This window comes from Miniopterus schreibersii (assembly GCF_964146895.1).
Source record: "Miniopterus schreibersii genome assembly, chromosome: 10".
NCBI classification, from domain to species: Eukaryota; Metazoa; Chordata; class Mammalia; order Chiroptera; family Miniopteridae; genus Miniopterus; species Miniopterus schreibersii.
The window spans coordinates 1,645,233-1,669,161 of NC_138110.1; the positions used below are offsets into that span (position 1 = coordinate 1,645,233).

At 56.6% G+C, this 23,929-nt stretch overlaps 2 protein-coding genes across 3 annotated transcripts; one reads left to right on the plus strand and one right to left on the minus strand.

Moving 5' to 3' along the window:
* Window positions 1–230: 230 nt before the first annotated feature.
* On the minus strand, window positions 231–17,336 carry SS18L1 (SS18L1 subunit of BAF chromatin remodeling complex). 2 transcript variants are annotated; one of them, XM_081150035.1, is made up of 11 exons: window positions 17,173–17,336; window positions 9,777–9,853; window positions 8,935–9,019; window positions 8,562–8,706; window positions 7,916–8,113; window positions 6,871–7,035; window positions 6,422–6,526; window positions 5,476–5,568; window positions 4,967–5,086; window positions 3,084–3,211; window positions 231–2,514 (listed from the first exon to the last, which is right to left on the minus strand). In XM_081150035.1, exons 1-11 carry the CDS (start codon window positions 17,239–17,241, stop codon window positions 2,488–2,490), a joined length of 1,212 nt encoding a protein of 403 aa, XP_081006161.1. In that variant the 5' UTR covers window positions 17,242–17,336; the 3' UTR covers window positions 231–2,487. The 2 variants fall into 2 exon arrangements, with proteins under 2 accessions (XP_081006161.1, XP_081006162.1); XM_081150036.1 differs by having other exon boundaries at window positions 701–2,514; window positions 5,479–5,568; window positions 17,173–17,318.
* A 253-nt stretch (window positions 17,337–17,589) lies between these two features.
* Window positions 17,590–23,829, plus strand: PSMA7 (proteasome 20S subunit alpha 7). Its single transcript, XM_081148350.1, has 7 exons — window positions 17,590–17,812; window positions 20,671–20,797; window positions 21,331–21,455; window positions 22,055–22,177; window positions 22,575–22,694; window positions 23,208–23,270; window positions 23,625–23,829. The coding sequence occupies exons 1-7, from the start codon at window positions 17,717–17,719 to the stop codon at window positions 23,715–23,717; spliced, it is 747 nt and encodes a 248-aa protein (XP_081004476.1). The 5' UTR covers window positions 17,590–17,716; the 3' UTR covers window positions 23,718–23,829.
* Window positions 23,830–23,929: the final 100 nt, after the last annotated feature.

Genomic DNA, 23,929 nt, shown 5'->3' on the forward strand with positions numbered 1-23,929 from the left:
AGCTCCCAGCGAGGGGGTCCAGGGGGGGCGGGCAGGGGACAGTGCGACCGCGTCCCGCGGGCGCCGCGCCGCAGGCCAGCGGGTAGTGAGCTGACCGGACCGCCTGCCCTCTGCCCGGGGGCCCCTGGACGCTGCCCGGGCAGCAGGCCCGCCGGGAAGGGGACGCCCCAGGGAGTCACGCGGGGGACTGGGCATCTCGTTCACTTGAGGAAAACTCACTTTTTAGGATGACTTGAAGAACCAGTTTATTAATTACACCAAAAGCATAAACAATTTATACGCCAAACTCTGGCTGGGAAAAAAGTGAACCGAGATAGATGATCCTGAAAAAAACGTCCTGTGCTCACAACGAAGACGAACTGGGCCTGTCCGGTCAGCAGAAGGGGGGTGCTCGCGGCTCAGGGATGGGGCGCGGCGCGCAGCGCCCGAGGCGCGGGGCCCCCACAGCCCCTCCGCCTTTCAGCAGCGGGCCCGGGGCCAGCCCGAGGGGCGCGGAGCCCCCGGCGCTGCCGCAGCCGCCCCGTCCAGCGCCCCCTGCCGGGCCGGCGGCGCCTGGCCCTGCCTCTCCCGCCGCCCGCGCCCCGCGCCAGCCGCTCGTTTAAGCCCGAGCTGCTGCAAACATCACAGAAGAGAAAACAGGACAGTCAGCGACAACTGCTGGCATCACCCCCCCATGTCACATAAAAACGGACAACACATTAAATAAACATTCTGTTATTAATCCTTAAATATGTTAACACCAAAAAGCATGTATAAATTAGGAAATCAATGTACAAACTATTTCACAAAGTGCTTTTTAAAATATGTACACAACATTCAAGAAATTCTTAATGTAAGACATTTCAGATTGAAGTTTTGGGATAACTTTCAAGTGTCCTTTTCTTTCAAAAAGTATCCACACAGCACTTAAAAAAAAACCACAAACCCACACACGTAAAAGGCATATTCCCAGGATGGCAAGGAATAAAAATAAACTAGATTCACAGTTATCTAAAATGTTTAACATTTTCAGTGGGAAATTTTAGTCCCTGATTAAGTTTGCAAATTAGTTCTCTTAAAACTGTCAGGAAAGGAAACAAAATCCGGAGGGAGGACGCTGCCCACCCGGTGTCACCCCGCAGGAGGACCTCCCACCCCAGCAATTCCATACAGCTATGTCCTTTTAGGCCCTTACCAGTTAAGGGCTTTTGAATAAACGCTTCTATCCCAGTAGACCTGATGTATCAAGAACTGGATGTTTTTTGTATTTATTTTTGGTTGTTCTTGGAAATATGTCAGCATTTATCCAAAGATGTTTTTAAAGGATTCACAGTTAAAGTGGATATTATTATCCAAGTAAAGACTGATAAAACATCAGTCTTAGTGAAATGTAGGATTTTCCCTCTGACCAGACTTTTCCAAGTGAGCTGTCTTTAATGTGTGCACAGAATTTAAATGGGATTTAACGTCCTGGGAATGTAAAAATCACCCAAGCTTCCTACACAGAACCTTCCTTTTCACTCAGAAGAACACAGTAAACTCACTGGGGTTCTTTTAAAAAACGAGATGTGAGTTTCAGATATTCCTAAAAGAAAAGGAATGCTTGCTTGGAGATCTAAACAAGCAGGTCCTGGAAGAAATAACATAAAATGAACAACTGGCCAACTGTGTGGAAAATTTGGGATCACTATTTTTAGCTATAAATTTAGAATGGGGAATAGTAAATATTCAAATCCCCAAAATGACTATCAGATAGAAACAAGGGCTGGAGACCAATGTCAGGGAACCTCCACTCCGCCTGCAGGTACTGCACCTCCCTGGGTCATATTTGCAACATAGTCACGATCCCTCTTTACTTTTTAAAACAAGAACATGTAACTTTTTGGATAAAGGGAATTGGCTAGAGACACAGGCCATGAGCAAGCTCTGGAAACCATGGGGCAGGGACAGTTTGCAGCTTCTCCACATGAAACATTTATGCTTTAACAGAAACAGACCCAAAATACAGACGAAGCCCCACCCCACTGAGGCACAGGAAGGGGCTGCATCCAGGGTTGTGCAAGCAGGTCCAGCTGCGGGGTCGCCAGTGACACAGGTTTACAATCCACAATACCACTGCGCGAGGAGAGCTGGACCTAAGGTCTGTTTATATGGATACACCAACTATGGCATCTTGTAGATGTCCCATTGCTGGGCACAGAATACTCTGATGGCAAGAGGACCCCTAAAGCTAACTAGAAACATTGAGGGGAACAAAAAAGGGCTGGCATCTCCATTCACTGTACGGACATGATACTATACAGAGCACCAGGCACGCCACACCGTCAGAACGAGGTCCCACAGCCCCGGTGCACACTTGGCATCATACCCAGAATGAAATGTGCACACTTCACGAGACACGTGTGGGGCGAAGGGGCAACCGACAGGCCATAGTTCATCAGAACCGCCACAGGCCCGTCCACCATGGAAGGATGCACCACTGCAAAGCTCCACCAGGAACACTGTCCTTTACTGCTGGTAATTTCCATATTGGCCCTGCAAGAGACCAGGACAGAGATTATACCCCTGTCATGAGCAGAAAGCGCTATCTCAGCCAACCTGCAGGATGAGACAAGGAAGGAGGCACAGCAGGCGAACAAGCTGATGGCCTCCTGCCCAGATCTACCAACAGGGTGGTCACTGGCTTTTTCAGCGTAGAGGGCCCCCATGCTGGTCTGAGCCAGCCCAGCCACCCTTCACTCTGTCCCTTGGCCCCTCTGGGCCCTCCTTCCTAGAACTATTGGCCTGACTCCATCCCAGCCCCCAGGCAGCGTCCAGCTCTAAAGGCGCGGCCACCTGTGTGTAGCTGCTGTGTGTCCCCAGCTCTCAGCTGGGAGGCACACATGAGCCTCCACGGCAGGGGAGGATGCTGGAATCTGAGAGGTTAGGAAGCACAAAACCAGCTGTCCGGTCAGGGTGAGCTGTCGAGGTAATTTATGAAACCTTACAGGGTCAGAGATCAGCCCCCTGGAAGCCAGCCGGTTCATCGCATCACTCCTTGTGACCACAGAGAACCTTGGTCGTGTTCTGACGGACACGCAGACCTGCACGAGGGGAAAGCTTGCCTGCTCGTAGCCATAGGGCCGCTGCTGCTGTGCGGACGGGCCGGTCTGCGACGCCCTGTAGCTCCCATACTGTTGGCCTTGTCCTTGCTGGTAGCTGGAGTACTGCGAGGGGGCTCCCTGGGCTGGCCCTGGGAACACACCAGCCGTGAGGCCACCCCAGTGCTCCCCGCCCCCTGGGAAGCTCCGGACGACAGACCCAGGCTCCTCAGCAAGCGGGCACAGCCAGTGCGCTCCCTGGGCCAGGCTGGCTGTGCTGCACCCCAGCCGAGCCGCTGTCCAGCACCCCCGCTGCCCCACACACTCCACATCACATGCAGTGGTGACTATCACCAGGTGAGTTCACAGCAGCGGGTGGGCACGCTAGCAAGGGGCAGACAGTGATCACTCCTGTGGAAACTAAGCCGAAGGTTGTGGGAAGAATTCAGAAAAGCTGGGCGGGGGCAGCACTGTGGTCCCAGAAGTAAAGAAGTGCTCGGAAACAGGATGGGGCACATCCAGGGTCCCAGGAGCCAGCGCTGGGATGACGCGGACAACAAATAAACAAGCGCTGAATCACAACCCAACGCGAGAGGCTAATGTCCACGTGCACCAATACAGTGATTTTTAAATTCTAGTTTGCCCTTATTTTTTTAATCCCCACCCGAGGATATTTTTTCCATTGCTTTTCAGAGAGAGCGGAAGGGGGGGAGAGAGAGAAACATCGACATGAGACAGACACATCGACTGGGCACCTCCTGAACGAGCCCCAGCTGGGGCTGGGGATCGAGCCTGCAGCCGAGGCGCGTGCCCTTGGCTGGCATCGAACCCGGGAACCTTCCGTCTGTGGGCTGACACTCTTACCACTGAGCCAAACCGGCCAGGGCTGTTTTTAATGTTATTTCATTGTAGTTGGACAATGTGCTACATAGAATTTTTTATATTTACAAATTCTTTTTTTACATTTCTGTATGTGACTGATTTCTGTGACATTTCTGTAGTAACTAAAAGTAAAGTGTTGTCTTCTGGGGCCCAACCATGAAGTTGTCTCCTGTAAATGTCGGCTAGTGACTCAGTGGAGGAGACAGACCTTCTGGACACAAAGATTCTGAACAATCCATGCAGACCACCCCTGCCCCCAGTGCGAACTGTCCTCCGGGGCGTGTTCCAAAGGTCAGAGGAGACAGACGCCCCCTGACCCAGTCAGCACCGGAGGTGACAACAAGGGCTCCCTATCTCTGTGGCCTTTCCAAAGCCCATGACTCAGCCTCATCCTGAGAAAAACATCAGACAAATCCCCCAAGGGACGTCCTACAAGGTACCTGCCTGCCCTCCTCACAACTGCCAAAGTCAAGAAAGACATGGTGCCCTGGCGGGGCTCACGGGCTGCAGTGCCGTCCTTTGCGCCACAGAAAGGTTTCAAGTTCGAGTCCCGGCCAGGGCACATACCTTGTGGGTTTGATCCCTAGTCAGGGCATGTAGGGGAGGCAACCAATCAAGGTTTCTCTCACATTGATGTTTCTTTCTCTCTCTCTCTCTCTCTCAAAATCAATGAACACATACTCAGGTGAGGATTTACAAAAAAAGAAAAAAAGAAAGGCAAGGAAAGTCTGAGAAACTGTTTGAGCCCAGAGAAGCCTAAGATTCCAGCTGGGTCCCCAGACAAAACAGGACACTCAGGGAAAACGAGTGAGATCTGAATCCCGAGGGTTTAGGCCACAGCGATGGACCGATGTTGGCTTCTTAGTGTGAAAGCTGCACCATGACAAGGCACAAAGCTAACAAAAGAACTCTCCTCTCCTTGCAGCTTTCCCGCAAATCTAAAGCTATTCCGAAGTGACAGCGTAGCAAGTGAGTGCCAGGACGACAGCACTGCTGTGGGGTCTGTGCAGGGAGTGCCCGCTTACCGTAGCCTGGCTGCTGGCCTGGGTAGCTCTGCTGGTTGGGGTACTGCTGTTGGTACCCCGTCTGCTGCTGGGCCGCACCCTGCTGGTACCCTGCCTGCTGCTGGCTATACTGCGAGTTCCCTGCGGAGTAGAGGAGACGTGGAGTTGATTTCTGCTGTTTGTAGCTGCCCAGGACCCGTTCCTGAATGTAGGTTCCTGTTAAACCCATTAACCCACAAGCTGGCCTAGTCTGCCTCCCCCTTTGGTCTCTTGGTGAATTTGGCATTTGAGGGTGGCTTGCACACACAGCCTTGTCACAGGGCAGAGTCTGGACCCCGTGGCCCCAACGTGGCCAACCCTTCCATTTCCTGAATGCACCAGGGGCTTGGGGCCCAGGCACAGCCTGACCTCCCACTTACAGAAGTCAATGTGACCCCACAAAGCTCTGCCCCTACTCTGAGCGTGTCCAGTGCTTGCAAGATGGTGCCTGAGCTGAGGCACACTACCCACCCCACCACGGTGAGCCTTACCACCCTCATAGTAATGCTGCGTGGGCTCCTCAAAGGACCGGTCGTAGCTCTGCTCCGAGTAGGACGACTGCTGATAGGCGTAGTCACCATGCCCTGCAAGCAGACGAAAGCAGACAGGATAGCTGGCAATCAGGGGCCTGACCACCAAAGCTGGGGCAGGGGAGAACGGGAATAGCCGTGAGCCAGACCAGCAGTGCTATGGGGTTGGGCATTGGCCAAAGCTGGGCAGGATTGGTTCCCCAAAGATGGAACCCATGAAGGAGCCCACCATCAGTCCCTGTAAGTAAAATACAGACAGCCACGCTGCCCCTGGGTTCCGGAGAGGGCTGCCAACATTCAGTGCCCGACACATGACAAGCACCAGTGCCACTGGCTGTCAACACTGCTGCATGGTAATCATCCCACTGTCCAGGCTGCAGGATAACCCATCAGGGGAGCTGGGGCCCCTCCGAGGACTCATCACCGCTATGTGGTGGGCCCGGCTTGCCTTGCGTTGGTGTCAGCCACCCCCGGCCCGATCACGCCTGGTCCCTGTCAGGGAGCCCCTCTCCTCCCTAGCCATGACTTCCTACCACTGCAAACGCCACCTGCAGGGCCTGGGACTATTAGAGATGACTGGAAGGTGAAGGGAGGAGGAAAGCCCTCTACAGACATTCCCACCGAGCAGCTGGGAGCCGAGTGTTAGGAGACGTGAGCAGCGGGCCAGGCCTTCCTTCCTGGAAGGCGTTTCAGAGGCAGCTGCGTCCCCCCCTCGCAGCCACAGCACCTGCTCGGAGGGTCACACAGCTGGTCCTGGCTCCGCTGCCTCTCGGGAAGAGAAGCGAGCAGCCCAGGAGGCCAGTGGCCATGGCCAGTCCTGGAAGCTTCCGTGGGCCCGTCACTCAGGCGCGGGCGGGGCCTGGGTGGGCCGGCGTCGGGCGAGGTGGGAGCGCGGTCGGAGCCTCACCGTCGGCGTAGTACTGCTGGCTGAGCGGCTCTGACGCGGCCTGGCCGTGGCCGTACTGCTCGCCCCCGTAGTATTCCTCCTGGCCCAGGTACTGCTGGGACGAGCCTGCGGCGGGCGGGCCGGGGTGAGCTCGGGCCTGCCCCACGGGCGCCTCCTCAGAGGGCCACGGTCAGGACACCCCCCCACGCCCAGGGACACCGGAGCACTGTCCCCACAGCCGGCCCTCCACACCCCGGACTGTCCACTTACACACAGCCGCCCGCCCACGGCCCCGCCCAGGGCTCCAGCCTCACCGCCCCCAGGCAGGCAATGGCTTTCCAGCTTGAACGTTTCCTGGCACCATGCAGCTCCAGCCCCCAGCGTCCTTGTGCAATCCAATGAATCCACGGTCTCACCCCCGCTCCCCTGGCCCCAGAGAGGAGCACACGGGCTCCCGGTGCAGGCTGTACCTTGCTGGGAGGGCCGGTAGGGCGCCATGGGCCGCTGCCCCATCATGCCGCTCCCCTGCGCACTCTGGCCCATCATGGGGATGGACGGCTGGCCCTGGTAGTGCTGGCTCCCGCCCTGCGCCGAGTTGTAGTGGGACGAGGCAGCCTGCTGATGCATCATGGACACTGGGCGACACGACAGACCCAATAACCCCGGGAAGCTCCCGGGCGGTGCCCCTGCCCCCGGCGGCTCCCTTCTCCCAGGTGAGCCTTCCCTGTTGTCCTACGGCTCCTCCTAGAGATTGTCCCCTCCGGTCCCCGTCACACTTCCTACCAGCAAACCTCTGTGCCAACCCTTACAATGTGTAACATTCAGAAAATGCCACACGGCTCCCAGCCACCTGCCTGTCCACTCTGTCACCCTGCTCAGAACCCTCTCATTCAGCAACGCCCAACACAATGGGATGTGAGCCACATCAAGAGTGAAAAGAAATAGGTAAAACCTGTTTTAGTAATACTCTTTATTTGACTTAATATATCCAAAATAGGGTCGTTTTCAGTATGTAACTAATACTAAAAATCGAGGAGATGCCTCACATCCTCTTTTCTGGCCTGAGCCTCTGAAATCCAGTGTCTAAGACTCATGTGACACCTCAGTTTGGACCTGATGCTCCCCAAGTGCTCAGAGCCCCGAGGCCACTGTGGTGGACAGCCCAGCCCTTGGGGTCCCTCTGGGGAGAATGCCCGGGCAGCTCAGCCACCCTTTACCTCCCACCCCTCTGCTCCACCGTGCCGCCCCCCACCTGAGTGACCCCGGTCCTGTCCTCTCAGCAGGGCACAGGCTACCTTCTGCAGAGCCTCCTCTAAGCCGTGGCCCCCCCAAAGCTGGGCCGCGCCTGACTTATACCCACCAACCTCCAGCCCTGGGAAAGCTCCTGGAGGAGGGGGACCCTTGGGACTCATCCTCTCCTCCCTCAGCACCAGCCCAGAGCCCAGCAGGAGGGCAGACTGTGTGTGACCTGCACATTTTGGAGGGGCATGGGCCTGGGACGAGGTGGGGCATTACCTGGGTTGGACTGCATGTTGATGTTGGCCCGTGACACGTAGTTGCTGATGGCACCTTGGCCCTGCAGGGGCACGCTCTGTGAGGCAGGTCCAGAGTGGCTGTAGCCAGGCCCTGAACCGTGGCCACTGCCGGACATGCTCATGGAGGTCGTGGGCAGCGTGCTCTGTGCCGTCTGCTGCATGGACACGTGATTCGGACCTGCCAGGAGGAACAGGTGAGGATGCCTTCGAGCATCTAAAGGCGCCTCTGATGGCAGGCCTGGCCCCCCTGCCAGGCACGCTGGTTTCCCTCAAGGAGATGAATTGTATGTGTACTGTTACACTGTCACTAATAGGTCCCGGCAGCTGTCAACAGTTCTAGGTCTGGAGACAGGAGCATTTTCATTCTCATTAGAAAGTCCCCATGGAACCCCATGTTGTGATCTGAAGTGGCCCTAATCTGAGATGTGGATCACAAGAGATCTGGATTGAGGGCTATGCTCTGCATGCTAGCCCCTCGCTCCGGCACTGCAGCTGCCCGCAGCCAGGATCTCTGGGAGGAGAGGGCTCTCCCATGCTCAGCCCTGCAGGGCCACCTGGGAGCCTGTGTTGGTGCCACTGTTGCAGGAACCAACTGCAAACCCAAATGCCACCCCTGGGGTGCTCACCATTGCCGATCTGGCCCTGCATGAGGGAAGTCGGGGGCAGGCCAGTGCTGATGGCGTCGCTGAGGCTGCCCTGGGAGTGCAGGCCCTGACTGGCACTGCTCTGGGACAGCGCTCCGGGGCCCAGGTTCATGTTCTGGCTGGGTGGCTGTGGGCGACAAGAGGTTATGGAAGGAGGGTCAGCTCAGAGAATGACTACCAGCCAGCAGCCACTCCAGGTACTAGTCCAAATGACTTCTCTTATGATGGGAGTATCCGCCCCATCTCACCCCGTTGGGGACCTTGGCCAGGCCAGGTAAGACTTCAGACCTCTGTTCCCTCGCCAGCAGTCTGAGGCAGTGCCTGACTGCGCTGGGACACCCCCCCCAGCACTCACGGCAGGGAGCAGGGACTGCATGTTCTGGTTGGAGTCTGCGATCGTGGCCAGGTAGACGAGGTTCCGGTGCAGGATCTGCTGATACCTGCAGGTGAGGGGCATGCAGTGAGCAGGGGAGCCTGCAGGCCAATCCAAAGCCAAGTTCACCCAGGACAGCCTTGCCCTGCAGCCCGCCCAGGGATGTTGGCCCCAGAGGACCCCTGGGGACAGGGCAGGCAGCCGAGTGCTCTGCAGTATGAGTTGGGCCAGGTGGAGAGTGCACTCCTGTCCAATGACAAAACACTGCAAAGACTCCAAGGTGGTGGCCCAGGGGGAGGCGCTGCCTGGCCTCTTCAGAAAGAGGGTGGGGACAAGCCCCCCTGCAGATGAGCCTGGCTGACTCGACGCTCACCCCCCGAAGAGGTGCTGGGAGAGGAGGAAGCGCAGCTCGATGTGAGATGCCCCAGGTGGGTACAATGGGCGCACACGTCACCCTCCAGGTGGCTCTGCTGCCCAGCTCACGCATCTACTCTGTGTCCACACCTGAGGTCCTACCTGGATGGAGCTCACTGTCTTCTCGTGTGTCCACCAACTGCTCACAGAGCTGCCAGTAGTGTCCAGCCTGGGCCTCTCCAGCGGCCCTCTCTCCTCCCACACTTCCATTTCCCTTCAAACTCTCCACTCCTTATTGGGGAGCAACCTGGGGGCAATGTGACTGTCTCCCGGGGGACAATGTTCAGTGGCTTAGGTGACTTCCACAGACCAATGTACTTAGGCCACTCAACGCCCCAATGGAGGCCTTCCTGGCACTGGGCAAAGACAGTCTACACTCCCCGACAGCTGGGCTGGGGGCAGGCACTCACTGGGCACACTCGGCCGTCTTGCCCTTGCTCTGATGGTCCAGTATGCACTGTATCAGGTGGTGGTTCTCGTCCAGCATCTGAGGAAGAAGCAGACATGAGCACGAGACATGGGTGCATCTATGGTGCCCTGCTGGAGGTTATGGGCCGTGGGCTCAGTCGCTGACTAGATGTGACAATGCCTGCTGTCAGCATGCGGGCATTCTATATATACACTGCCACTCTTATGTATACCTCAGCCAGCAGGGCCGAGCCCTTTCTACAGCCCCGTGCTAAGCACACAGCCCCTACCACCCCATGGTCAGGCCCCAAGTTCTCTTACCTGCAGATGGGATCCCACGGCCCCCAGAACCCACCCCCATCTAGGGCCCCTGAGGACAATGCACCTGTCCAGCTAGGGTGAGTTAAGAATCTATAACACGGATCCAGGACCCCAAGACCTGTCTGGAGGGTGTGAGGCCCTCAAATGCCAGCCACACAAGAGTCCCTCCCAGGGGAGGCAGCTCTCATCCCCACAGAGCATTGCAAGACCTACAATAGCCACGTCCTAGGACGGCCATGCGGTACGGCTGGGAGATCCAGGAGGAGGTGATGGGAGGAGCCAGAGAGAGAGGACAGCCTAATGGGAGGGGACGAGGGGATGGACATGTGGCAGAGACCGGTGAGCACACAGGATGGCCAGCTGGGCGGGCCCAGGGGAAGCATTCTCCACCTGGACATGGAGAGGCGGAGAAGGGTGTGGCTTACTCACGGCCACGCATGCAGCCAGCCTCCTGCTCTGGAGGGAGCAGGAGAACCGAGCCCACAGCAAGTGCCGCTTCACATAAAAGGCCTTTGCCCAGAAACTGTTGCCAAAGGAAAAGTTTATTTCTTTCGTCCCCACCAGGTTGTACCCAGTCATCTGGCCCCAGAGGTTCCTCCAGACATGCTCAGCTCTGCCAGCCTGAGCGAGTGAGGCCCTGGCAGCAAGGGGGCAGAGGGACCCACCTACCTGCCACCGTGTGTGACCCAGCACATCGTCCCAGTGCCACTCCCTCCCTGTGCAACACGGCCGCCTAACTGGGCTCCGATGGTATGTCCTGCTTCTACAGAGCCCTGGGCCCAAACCCACCCACGGAGGAGATGGGGGCACAGAGGACCTGGACCCCACTACACTGCAGGGCCAAGATCAGCTGCGCCCCCCCCCCCTTCCCTGCCGCATCTCAGCCTGAGTCACCAGGGCTGGTTCCTCTTGCTTTGATTTTTATTTACATTATAACTTCCTCCTCATGCTTTCCACTCTGTCCCCACTGTGGAGGTGGTGCCCCAAGTCCAGCAATTCCCACCTCGGCCCAGGAGCAGGCTCACCAGGGAGCCACCAGGGGGCGCTGTGAGCCCAGAGCTGCCTGCCCTGCTCACCTGGGGCAGGTGAAGGGTGCTCCCACACATCAGGAAAGGGCATTCCGGTCATTCACACATTATGATTCTTTTCTCCAGATCAGTTAACAAAGGAAAACAACTGTAACAGAGCTTTCTTTCCTTGGAAGCTTCACGCCCCCGGGCAGGAATTCTCTCCCAAGGACACCCAGTGCGTAAGCACTAAAACATTTTCAGTACGGGATGTTCACTTCGGCAAGTCCTGGGGGCTAAATGGGCAACGCCAGGAGACTTCTGTGGAGACTTATGCAAGTTACGGTACAGCCATGGAAGATGTTAAGCAGCATTTCAAAGGTTTTTGTCATCTTTATCAGCATGAGAAAATTACAAAGTTTATCAGCATGAGAAAATGTTACAAAATTTATCAGCTTGAGAAAATGTTACAAAATGTTTTTTAAAAAAGAAAGAAAAGTGAGACACCGAATACTGTCTCAACTAAGTTAAAAACATTCAGGAAGCCCTGGCCGGTTCTGCTCAGTGGTTAGAGCATCGGCCTGCAGACTAAAGGGTTGTGGGTTCCATTTCGGCCAAGGGCACGTACCTTGGTTGCAGGCTCGATCCTGGGCCCCGGTTGCGGTGCCTGCGGGAGGCAACCCATCGACGTGTCTCTCTCACATGGATGTTTCTCTCGCCCCCACCCCGCCCCGAAAAGCAATGGAAAAAATATCTTCAGGTGAGGATTAAAATTAAAATTAAAACACACAAACACACACACAGAAACACTCAGGAAAAGTCCACAACATGTGGGTAAAAGGGCCAGGTGGGTGCTCACTGGGCCGAAAACCCTCGCAGACCTACCCCAGTGAGTAAGGGATGGAAAAGGCAAACATTCACAGGGACAGAGGGGATAGGGCCGAGACAGCTGTGCTGCAGCAGGATTCTAGAAGCAAATGGACAAGTGATAACAGGATTAGAGATCCTGGGGTGCTGAATGTGACACTGAGCCACACGGGGGAACCCACAATGGGGAACCCTGGCTGAGATCCCTGGACCTTCCCCACTGCGCACCTGGCAGGAAATGGGGAGTGGGGGACTCAGGGAGTGAGAAAGGCAAATGATAGCCTGAGAAGAAAGCTATGAGGACACAGAGGGCCCTGTCCAGCTCTGTGCACCATGAGGACAGTGAGAGAAGACACCACCAAGAACCGAACCTGCAGCACCGCGACCTTGGACTTCCAGGCTCCAGAACTGTGAGAAAGAAATGTCTGCCATTTAAGCACCCCGTCTATAGCAGCTAGAGCCCGATGAGGATGACAGAGCCTAGAACTAAAAACATCTAAGAAGCAGCCACTTGGTTTAGTGATGAGAAGGACAAGAGGGTATTGCTGGGAAGCGGGAACAGAGCAGGAGGTAGAAGAATCACACCTCGCAGCTCTATAACTCTTCACGTGCATGGGTGGTATTGATGAGTAGAGTCTAACCTAGAAACAAACGTGAGGAGGGAAACCCTGGCTCTCCCTAGGTCACTACCCAGCTAAGGGGGCGATCCCCACCCTCCCCAGGGCTGGCCCAAGGCCTGGAATGAGGGGACAGTGCCCCTTCCCTGGGGAGAAAGCACTTTTAGTAACAACTGCCTAAAACGATCGGTTAACCAAGTTAAGGGAGGTTAGGAGTCCCCAAGCCATTTGCAGTTGTGGGGACAGCTCTAATTTTTGAAAATAGTCCATGTACCTTCCTTACCAAATTAGACCACGTTCTGGAACACATGTTCCACATCTGAGAGAGCACAGAGAGCCCACCCTCCACCCCGTGCTCCTTGGCACAGACAGGGCTGGCCCAAACAATGGGGCAGGGTTGCCCCAGTTTCGACCTGTCCCTGGCTCTCAGATCCTGGGCATGGCACCTGCCCTCACTGGTCTCATTTTCCTATTCCAGGCCACATGGCAAGCATCCCAGATGCCCACCTTCCTATCAACTCCATCCTGTTCCCATGGAGCTTATCTCCCCCTGGACAAGGTACTGGGACAGAAGAAGACACCATTCCCACCCTCCTGCAGAGAAAACCAACCAAGAGCTGCAATACAAACAGTAACAATGAAAGTTACATTTATTTATTAAGCAATTACCTGTGCCAAGTAGCAAGGAGGCACCTGCATGCCAGCCAAGGCCTGGTGCTCAAGGGCCCCCTCCAAGGAGCCCAAGCCCAGCCTTGCAGTTCATGGAGATGGCCCAATGGTGTTGGGAGCACAGCACTGGACAGCAAGGACTCCCTGGTCCCAAACCAGTGGAGAGCTTTGCAGGGCAGGTCCTGGACTCCAGGCCAGCTAGCTAGGCCTGAGGGCCATGGGATTTTGCTGGGACACTTCCTATCTCCATCTCAGGGTCCCCTGTGGTTCTCACCAAAGCACAGTTCCAGTTCTGCCTGCATCTCACCCAGCATGAAAACTGCTTGGTTGCCACAAGCTAAACCGTCTTACCCCCGCCCCCACAAGTTCCCCAGTTCAGCTGGCACTCCCTGCCCCTCCATTTTGCATCTCATGCCTGCTCCTTGCTCACCATGTGCAGGACCACCTGCAACTCCCTGGATCTTCCAGACCCTCCCACCTCTGCTCCTTGGTTCTCCTTGTCTGGAACACCCTTTCCCCACATGTCCTTTGTAGTGGGTTGAACTGTGACCCTCAAAATAGGTTCAATCCAAACCCTGGTACCTGGCAACGGGACCTCAGTTGGAAATAGGGTCTTTGCAAACATAGCAAAGTTAAGATGACGTCAGACCAGATTAAGGTGGGTCCTAAATCCCATGACGGGTGTCCTTACGAGAAGAGGGAAATTTGGACACAGACAACAGAGAAGAGAAGCCACATGAGACAGAGACAGAGATGGGGATGATGCTTCTGCAGGCCAAGAAGCAAGGAGGACTGCCAGCAACCACCAGAAGCTCAGAGGAAAGGAAGGAACAGATTCTCCCCGAGCCCCAAATAGGAACCAACCCTGATAGTAAGTTGATTTCAGACTTCTAGCCTCCAGAACTAAGAAAATAAATGTCTTCAGTTTTAAACCACCCAGTGTGTCGTACCCTGTTACAGCAGCCAAAGGAAACGAAGACATCTACCTATCCCAAACACTTCCACTGACATACCCTATGTCACAGGCACTGTAGTATGTACTGGGCACTGACTGTGCCAGGCACTGTGCCAGGCTTGGGCACAGCAAAGAAGTCAGTGACATGCAAAGTTTGTGATCCCAATTCTAGAAATATATCCTAAGAATCCTGAGATACTAATCAGAAAGAATATACGCACCCCTATGTTCATAGCAGCACAGTTTACAATAGCTAAGATCTGGAAACAGCCCAAGTGCCCATCAGTAGATGAGTGGATAAAAAGCTGTGGGACATTCACACCATGGAATACTATGCAGCTGTAAAGAAGGATCTCGTACCCTTTGGGACAGTATGGAGGGACCTGGAGAAAATTATGCTGAGTGAAATAAGCCAGGCAGAGAAAGACAAACATCACATGATCTCGCTTATACGTGGAATCTAAAGACCTTAATAAACTGATGAACAGAATAGATTCAATGACATGGAAGCATAGATGAGACTGAAGAATGTCAGAGGGAGGGAGGAGGGTGGGTGGGTGGAGGGGGAGAGATTAACTAAAGAATTTATATGCATATATGCACAACCCAAGGACACACAGACAATGGTGGGGAGAGGGACTGGGGAGGGGGATGGGATGGGATGGAATGGGTCATTGGGGAGAAAAAGGGACATCTGTAATATTTATAAAAAAAAAAAGTTTGCAGCCAGTGCAATGTGTCAAAATGCTACACTCAGTACATGTCTGCCAAGACAGCATGAGGGAGGGGACAGTTGAGTGGGGCCTTGAAGGGTGAGTAGGAATTTGTTTGGCAGAATCCTACCCAGATACGGTCTAAGCTGTATACTTCCTGCTCCCTCACTACCACACAGCTTCTGAAAAATTCTGGCTTTTCTCAATGCTCTGAGCATGAGCACACGCTGTGGACACGGCTCATGTGAGTGTGGGACACGCACCTCTCATGCCCTTTCAGACTGCCAGTAAAAGAGCCCTGGGTACATAAATTCACTGTCAAAACACCCAGGCAAATATACAGATTGCTGGCTCAACCAGGTCAAATCAGATGACAGCTTAAACTGAAGACCCATTTTCAAAGGGCAGCAGCCTGATTTTCTGCCCTAGGCTGCAGTCAACAGGTTTCCTTCTTTTTTTTAAAAAAAATATATTTTTTATTGATTTCACCGAGAGGAAAGGAGAGGGAGAGAGAGAGAGAAACATCAATGATGAGAGAGTCATTGATCGGCTGCAGCCCACAACTCGGGCATGTGCCCTGACCGGGAATCGAACCCTGATGGCCTGGATCCTAGGTCGATGCTCAACCGCTGAGCCACGCCCGGCCGGGCGACAGGTTTCCTTCTTGGGAGTGGTGCTTTTGCCTGGAAAATTTGGGGAGCTTTACTAAGGAGAGGGTGCAAAGCACAAATAACTGGGTGAATGTTGAAGGCAAAAGTGGCTTCAGGACAGCAACTCTGCTCATCACACTTAAGCTCCAAAAGCCAGGGTGCCCAGAGACCCTTGGGATTGCCAATGTATGTCTCTGAGCAAGTGCTCGACGTCTGCCTCGCCAAGTGTTCCCACACTGAGTGTCAAGGTTGGGGAGGACCCTGGAGCCACTGTCTGGGTTTGACTCCTGGTTCCATCACTAACCAGCAGGCACTTAGCTGCCCTCTGCCTGTTTCCTTATCTATAAAATGAGAATGATAGTAACCACCACAAGGAATTAAATGAGTTAATATCTGCAGAGCCCTCAGAACAGTGCCTGGTATGCAACAAGCACCACATAAGTGCTTAATAAACAAATGAAAGTGCCTGACACTTTTAAGTCTGTATTTCTGCTGCTTCTCAGCTGGCCTCTTTCCTGTTTAGTTTACTGAGGCTCCTCATCTACCAAACCAGTCAAGCAAAGGTCCACAAAGTCCTGGCATCACCGAGGAAGGGGGACAGGTCATTGGGGTGAATCCCCTCAGGGAAACAAGAGGCTCATGGCAATCAATACTGCTGTTAATCCCACAAATTCCGAGTTTAGAAAGAAATCAACAAAGCTACCAAAAACGTTGAGAAAATTCTATCGCAAAGGTTAAAACCGTTTTCTTCTGAACTCGTCTTCTAAAGAGAAACAGCAGAAAATTTTAAACCTGAATTTCAAAACTTAAGGGTTTTGCTAAAGGTGCCCCCAACTCCATGTAAAGGTTATCTCTAGACGACCACAGGCCAAACTTCCGAACGCAGGGAAAGCTGTAAAGCCGATCTGCCCAGTTTCTGTGAGGGGAGGACGGCCTGGGAGTCACGCTGAAAAACAATTTGCCGCGCGCACGGGGGCCCAGAGCTCGGTCCGCAGGTCGGCCGCGAGGTGTCGAGCGCGCCTCCAAGGGCCAGGGATCGGCCGGAACGCGGCCGGCATCACATACTCGGGACGTGTCCCTTCGTGCCCCGGGGTGCCAGCGCCTTATTGAGGGGTGAGCATGGCCAGCTGCTGGGCCGGGTCCCGGTCGCCCCGTGTGCCCCTCCACTCGCCAAGCTGGGCGCTGGGGCCAGGGGGCGCCCGCTGCGTTGCGCCACTGCCTTAGCCAGTCAGGCGGGTCCCTCCTGCGCCTGGCGTGGCCCGGCTGTTCCCGGTCCCCAACAAGCAGACACCGTCCCACGGACACCAACTCGAGGGCGCCAGCCCAGCCGCCCTGCGCCCCGACCCGCGGCGCAGGGTACCCGCAGGCGGCGGGTGCCCACTGCGCCCGGCTTGGCGCGCGGACCCGCCATCCGCGCGCCTGCCCGCAGCCCGCTCCTAACTTGGCGCAGGCTGGCGGCGGGCAGCTCGCGGGGTCCCGTGGGGTCACGGCCGTCGGCTGCGCCCCGGCTTTGTTTGCGCCCCGCGCCCTCCGGCTGCCAGCGTCCCAGCCCCGCGCGCGCCCGCCCGCACCCCGCGCCGCCCGCGGAACCCCGCCTACCTTCTGGATGGTTTGCTGCGTGACCTCCCCTTTGCCTCTCGGCCGGGCGGACGCGAAAGCCACCGACATGGTCCAAGCGCGGGATCAGCCGGAGATCATCGGGGTTTCTTCTCCCGCTGAGCTCGGCCACCCGAGGTGTTCATTCTCCGCAGTCGCTGGGGGGCGGGGGCACGGGGGGGCCCGTCGTGGGCTCGTCCGCCCGCAGCGCCCGCCGCGCTGTCCCCGGGCCCACCACCGCGCCGCCCCTCATACCCCCGGCCCCCAAGGCCCAGCCCCGCGCGTCTCCTCCCGGCGATCGCCCCGCGCCCCGCGCCCAGCCCGCCGCCGCACCTGGCCGCCCCCCGCCCCTGGCGGCTGGTGGACCGTCCCGGCCCCGCCCCGGAGCGCGCACGTCCGCCCGACGCCGCCGACGCCGCCGACGCCGCGTGACGCCAGCAGCGCAGTGGGCGGTGCCGGGCGGCGGGCGCGGGCCGAGGGGCGGGGAGTGGCTGCCGAGCGGCGGTGAGTGTGCGCTTTTCCTCGGCCCGGCCGCGCAGCCGCCGGCATGAGCTACGACCGCGCCATCACCGTCTTCTCGCCCGACGGCCACCTCTTCCAAGTGGAATACGCGCAGGAGGCCGTGAAGAAGGGCTCGACCGCGGTGAGCGGCGAACCCCGGGCCCGGGCCCGGGCCCGGCTGGGGGCGGCCGGAAGCGGGCGGGCCTGGGGCGCTGCTGGCGCGCGGGGCGGCCCCGGGGCGCGGGGGACGCGGGAGGTGCGGCGAGCCGGCCGGGGCTCGGCCGGGGGAGCGGGGGAGGCTCCGGGGCGTGGGGCGCCTCGGAACCCGCGAGGCCCTGGCCTGGCCGCTCTGCTGGGGCGCGGGGAGGCCCCGGGATGGGGGCGGGCGCGGGCCCGGCGCGGCTGCGGACCGCGCGGGTGTCTAGCGGGAGCGCGCCCCTCGGTCCGGGAGGCCCGGAGCGCGGCTACTGCTGCCCACCGGGTGGGGCCTGGGTCCGTCCTGCCCGCGAGAGTCAGCCGGCGGCGCCGAGAGCCTCCCCTTTGTCGTCGGGTGCGTTCCGTCCGGTTGATCCGGGATTAGCCCCGGGGCGGTAGTTGGGCGCGGAGGAGCGGGCGTCGGTGGAAGTGGAAGGGGCACGTTGTGCCCCGCGGGTGCCCTGGCGGGGGCGCCCCGAGCGGCGGGCTCTCACCGCCGGCGCCGAGGCGGGGGTTTGCTGGTGACGGACGGTGCTCTGCACACCAGCGAGTTGGGCGTGATCGGTGACCTTCCAAGGGCCGCCTTCCCTCCCCCGTCGGTAGCGCGGAGCGGGCCTGGGTGGTGACGGCCATCTTGGGGCGCCCTGCCCCCCAGGAGAGCCGGGCGGCCGCGCTGCGGGCGGATTGGGGCATCTCAGGGCCGGCAGAGGCGCCCGTGCTGGGCAGCGGGACTGGCTGCCCACTGGCTCTGAGTGTTAGGCAAGCAGGTAACTGGGGTGCGTGCTCCCAGACAGGCCCCAGTTAGGGGACTTCCTCCGCGAGGAGAGCGTTCGTCCTGGGGCGCAGGTCGGCGGAGGTTCTCGGTATGAGCTGCGCGGCCCCGCCGACGGGCTGGGCTCCCCGGCCGCCCGCCCTAGTCAAGGAGCCTCCTTCAAGTGGGCAGCGAGCTGGCCCTGCGCCCTGGTGCCCTCCGAGCGGTGCCTCTCATTTGGACCACCGCCTGAAATTTAAATTCATGACGTCTTGGACACCCTGGTCACTTTGCTTGTTCGTCAGTTTTTTTGTTTTTTTTACCACCCAGTATCTCAGAGATTTGAGCTGGCGGGCAAAGAAAGCCCACGATTCTGTGAATTTTGGTGTTTTCATTTCCTGAATGTCTTTAGAAATTAAGGTCTAGCATCCATCTTGTGGCCTAATTCAGCTTAAAGAGCACCCGCCGAGAGTCTGCAGGCCCTCTCCCTTCCTCCCGCATCTGGGGCCTGCCAGGGTGGCTGGCTCTGGGCAACCCACCTAGCATCTCTGAGCCTGGGCCTGTCCCTGGGCAAGGCTGACGATCCCATGAGAGGGTAGATGAGAAAGCACCTTGAAATCAGACACCACTTCTCCACCACGGGTCATTCTGCACCCCAGGAGGCATTTGGTAACCTGTGCAGACATTGTTCATTGTCCAAGACTGTAAATACCATAGTGTCCAGGCAGACCCCACATCAAAGAGTTAGCCAGCCCAGGGCCTGGAGCGCCCAGGCCGACAAGCCCCGCTCTGAACTAAGAGTGGGTGTTGCTTCTCTGAGGGATTGACCCCATTTGTGTCTGTACCTGCCTTGACTCAGGGTTAGCTGGTGGCAGTGACTTCTCCATGTTTTTGGGTTTAATATGTTCTTTATTGATTTTAGAGAGGGAGGGAGGGAGAGAGAGGTAGAAACATCATTAAGAGAGAAACATCAACATCGATTGGCTGCCTTCTGCATGCCCCCTGCCAGGGATCCGGCTACAGCCCTGGCATGGTCTCTGACTGGGAATTGAACTGGTGACCTCTTGGTTCACGGGTCGACATTCAACAACTAAGCCACACTGGCCGGGCTCTCCATGGTTTTGTTTGTTTTTTAAATGTTTTTATTGATTTCAGAGAGAGGAAGTGAGAGAGATGGGAACATCAATGATGCGAGTCATTGATCGGCTGCCTCCTGCACGTCCCCCTACTGGAGATCGAGCCTGAAACCCAGGCATGTGCCCTGACCAGGAATCAAACCATGAGCTGGTTCATAGGTCGACGCTCTACTGCTGAGCCACACCAGCCCGGCTGGCTGTCCATGTTTTTAATGCATTCTTCTCCCCTGTCCAGTGTCAGCCATAAACAGAGCACTGACCTCCCATGATAGTTGATATAGGTGTCCGTCCCCACAGCTGTGCACATTGGTGGGGTGGGCAGGTGGTGGTGGGAGTCACTACCACAGAACCATGGCTTTCAGAACACCTGGCTTGAACGCTGGAGTTTCGGGCTGCAAGGCCTGTGTGTGACTCATTCCGTGGGTTAAAGTGACACCTGTACACACTGATGATACCGAAGTTACTGGTTAGTGATGTTGTCATTGAAGCTACATGTCAGCATTGTAAAGGCACAGGCCTGCGCGTGGTCCCAGCAGCTGGGGGAGCTCTGCCACAGCAGGTCGGTACCCATGGTTGGCCGGTGTGGCTCCCACACAGTGGCCGAGGACTCTTGCTTTCAGAGCTCCGTGCCTGCTGCACACTCTCAGTCCCCTCCCTCCCCCCCTCCCCCCCCTTTCTTAATATGTCTTTATTGATTTCAGAGAGAAGGGAAGGGGGGGGAGAGAGAGGGAAACATCAATGATGAGACATTGATCAGCCACCTCCTGCACACCCCCGACTGGGGATCACGCCTGCAACCTGGGCATGTGCCCTCACCGGGAATCAAACCTAGATCTGGATCCTAGGTAGATGCTCAACCACTGAGCCACGCCTGCCACACTCAGGGCACTTTATGTGCTGTATTGACTTTTCTTGAAGGTTGGTGTTCGAGGAAAAGACATTGTTGTTCTTGGTGTGGAGAAGAAGTCTGTGGCCAAACTGCAGGATGAGAGGACGGTGCGGAAGATCTGTGCCCTGGATGACAATGTCTGCATGGCGTTTGCAGGTGAGCCTGGGGCCAGGAGAGGCTTTGGGAGACCTAGGAACTGGGTAAACCCATTTCCTTTAAAGCAATGGCCTTTAAGTAAAGGGTTGGCCACGGTTTTTTGGTGGGGAGGCTCCCTGCCCTTGGTGGCTGGAGCAGAGGCTGTAGAAATAACTCCCCAGGGTGTGGGGTGCTGCTGTTACTTCCGCTGTCATCAGTATGTCCCTGGTTGTCGTTACTGTCTAGGGAGAGGTCCGGCTTTCCACAGCTGCTGTGCAGTGGGGGCCAGCAGGCTCTATGTTCTCAGCACACTCCTTGGCGGGTCCAGTTTGGGAACATCCCGGTTCTGCACTTGCCCAGTTTCACGTAGCCCAACACACACAACTCTGTGAACCCATGGAGGCTGAGCAGGCTACCCAGTTAGTCGGGTCGGTCTCGCAGGTGGACTCTGAGCTGGGCTTTAGAGGACTGGTTTTGGAATGCTTGCTGTCTGCTTATGTGATCTGTGTCTCTGACTGTGGCCAATGTGATGATGTGCTCTGCTGTCCCTGCAGGCCTCACTGCTGACGCCAGGATAGTCATCAACAGGGCCCGGGTGGAGTGCCAGAGCCACCGGCTGACGGTGGAGGACCCAGTCACTGTGGAGTACATTACCCGCTACATCGCCAGCTTGAAGCAGGTGGGTCCCACCTACGGCTCAGCTCTGGGCATGAGTGGTCACTGCTTGTTCCTGGAGGGTGTCCCGCTGTGTAGTGTGGGTGCTAGTGCGTGTCACTGCAGGGAAGTTGAGGCCTGCACTTGTCTTGTGCCCAGCCCTGCTTGTGCGTGTGTTTGCTGTCACTTGCCTGTGTTGGTGGCATTGTTCTCGTTGACGGGTGGGGGGCAGTCCATCTGCCTGTTTCTGGAGGGAAGGGATAGTTTTATCTTGCCTCTCTGCATGACGGTAACCAAGGAGTTGGGAGGGGCTGAAAGCCACCCTGCCCTATGGGGAATGGCTAGTTGTTTTTAAAACCAGCTGTGTAGCCAGATGTGTGTCTGCTGTCCCACTTCCGCATGGCCTCAGCTGTGCTCCATGGGGAGACCCTGGACTCAGCGTGGCTGAGAAACAAAAGATGAAAGGGACACTGCTAACAGTCACTAATGTCACTTGTTTAAACTAAAATAGTCTGGAGAGGGGCCTGGGATTGTGCTCATCCCTCACTAAGTGCAGTGAGGATGTCTGGTGGGCTCTGGGGCCTGTTGTGCTGAGACAACGTGACATGTTCCTTTTCCCACCAGCGCTACACACAGAGCAATGGACGCAGGCCATTTGGCATCTCTGCCCTTATTGTGGGTTTCGACTTTGATGGCACCCCCAGACTCTACCAGACTGACCCGTCGGGCACATACCACGCCTGGAAGGTGAGTCCCTGGAGAGCAGGGCTGTGGCTGCATTGCCACAGTAAAGGGGCTTGGGAGGCCATGGGGTGGGGCCATGCATCCTACAAATGCGTGTGCACACACAGCCTGTTTGTCCCATGACACTGCTGCTCACATGGCAGCAAGGAAGTCATTGAACGGCCCTGTTTGGGAGGAAAAGGCAGCGAGCTATAAGGACACATGGCTTAAAGTGAAATGGCCACAAGTCTGTCAAAAATGAAACGGTATATATTATTGGTGAGAATTGGTACAGGTCCAAATAGCCCTTGGCCGAACGGGGGGCCCTGGGCAGGGCTGGGGGCCCTGGCTGCCCGCACGGCAGCGGTATCATTGGGCTGGCTCTGAATCGTCACATCCTATGCGTATAACACTCTCCCAGGCCAATGCCATAGGCCGGGGTGCCAAGTCGGTGCGCGAGTTTCTGGAGAAGAATTACACCGACGACGCCATCGAGACGGACGATTTGACCGTCAAGCTAGTTATCAAGGCCCTTCTGGAAGTAGGTTTGCCTTTGTAATCTGGGCTGGGTGGGGTGGACAGAGGGCTTGCTCTGCTCTACCAGCTCCTGCATACAGCTTGCGCAGTCAGGGCCCAGCTTACAGCCAGGCGCAGGTTTCCTGGGGCTCCAGCTGCTGCGGGAGCAGAAATTAGGACTGGGAGTCCTGGGGTCTCGGGCTTCATTGAGACCATGCAGATGCTGATTGGTGAAGCCGAAGAGACAGAGAGGGGCTAATTGGTGGCCAGGCTGGGGTCCAGGCAGCAGGGGCTCAGTGTTGGGAGCCCAGCTGCTGTGCAGGAAGAGGGACCAGAGACCCAGCCAAAATCTGACTGCCAGGAGACAAGAGGGAGTGCAGAAGCTGTGGGTGCTGGGATTTTAGTATGTCTGGCTTGCCCCCTCGTGTGGCAGTACTGGGTTTGTGTGCACAGATTATCATTTAAGGAACTTAACAGAACTGTTTGGTCCTAAGGTGGGCGCAGCTGTCTGATACTCTTCTCTCCCTCCCTCCCCCAGGTAGTTCAGTCAGGCGGCAAAAACATCGAGCTGGCTGTCATGAGGCGAGACCAGCCCCTCAAGGTAAACCCACGTCTGTTGCCGTTTTCGGTGGAGCGCTCCTGGGGATGGGCAGGGCAGTGCTGGTTGACAGCGCTGCTGGCTTTGGCACCAGGCAAGGCTCCCCGCAAATGGGTGGGAAACAAGAGCTCCAGGGCTGACCTCCGAGGTCACAGATGGTGCTCGCGTGTTTTGGCACGCGGACGAGCCGTCAGCAGCTGTGCAGGTTGGCTTCTGCTTTTCATTAATCCCCTCATGGAGGCCACATGGCCTTGTGCTGCAGAAGCAGCTGTAGGGAGTCCAGGGAGCCCCCTCCCCATGGGGGCCCTAGTGCACTGGGGCACCTGGTGGGCTCACCAGAAACACTCTCTTTGGTAGATTTTAAATCCAGAAGAAATTGAGAAATATGTTGCTGAAATTGAAAAAGAAAAGGAAGAAAATGAAAAGAAGAAACAAAAGAAAGCATCGTGACGGATAAAATACTTGCTAGGAGCGATTTTTAAATGCAAATCATGGGTGATGCGCGAACCAACGTGCAGGCGTTGTCCGTGTCCTACAATAAACTTCCGTGTTTTTTAACTTCGCCTGTTTTATGGCTATGCATCTTTTGGGTAGAATTATGGTAGCTCTTGAGGAAGTGGCGCTGACCCCTCGTAGTTAGCCTCTAAAGGCTTTCCTGAGTG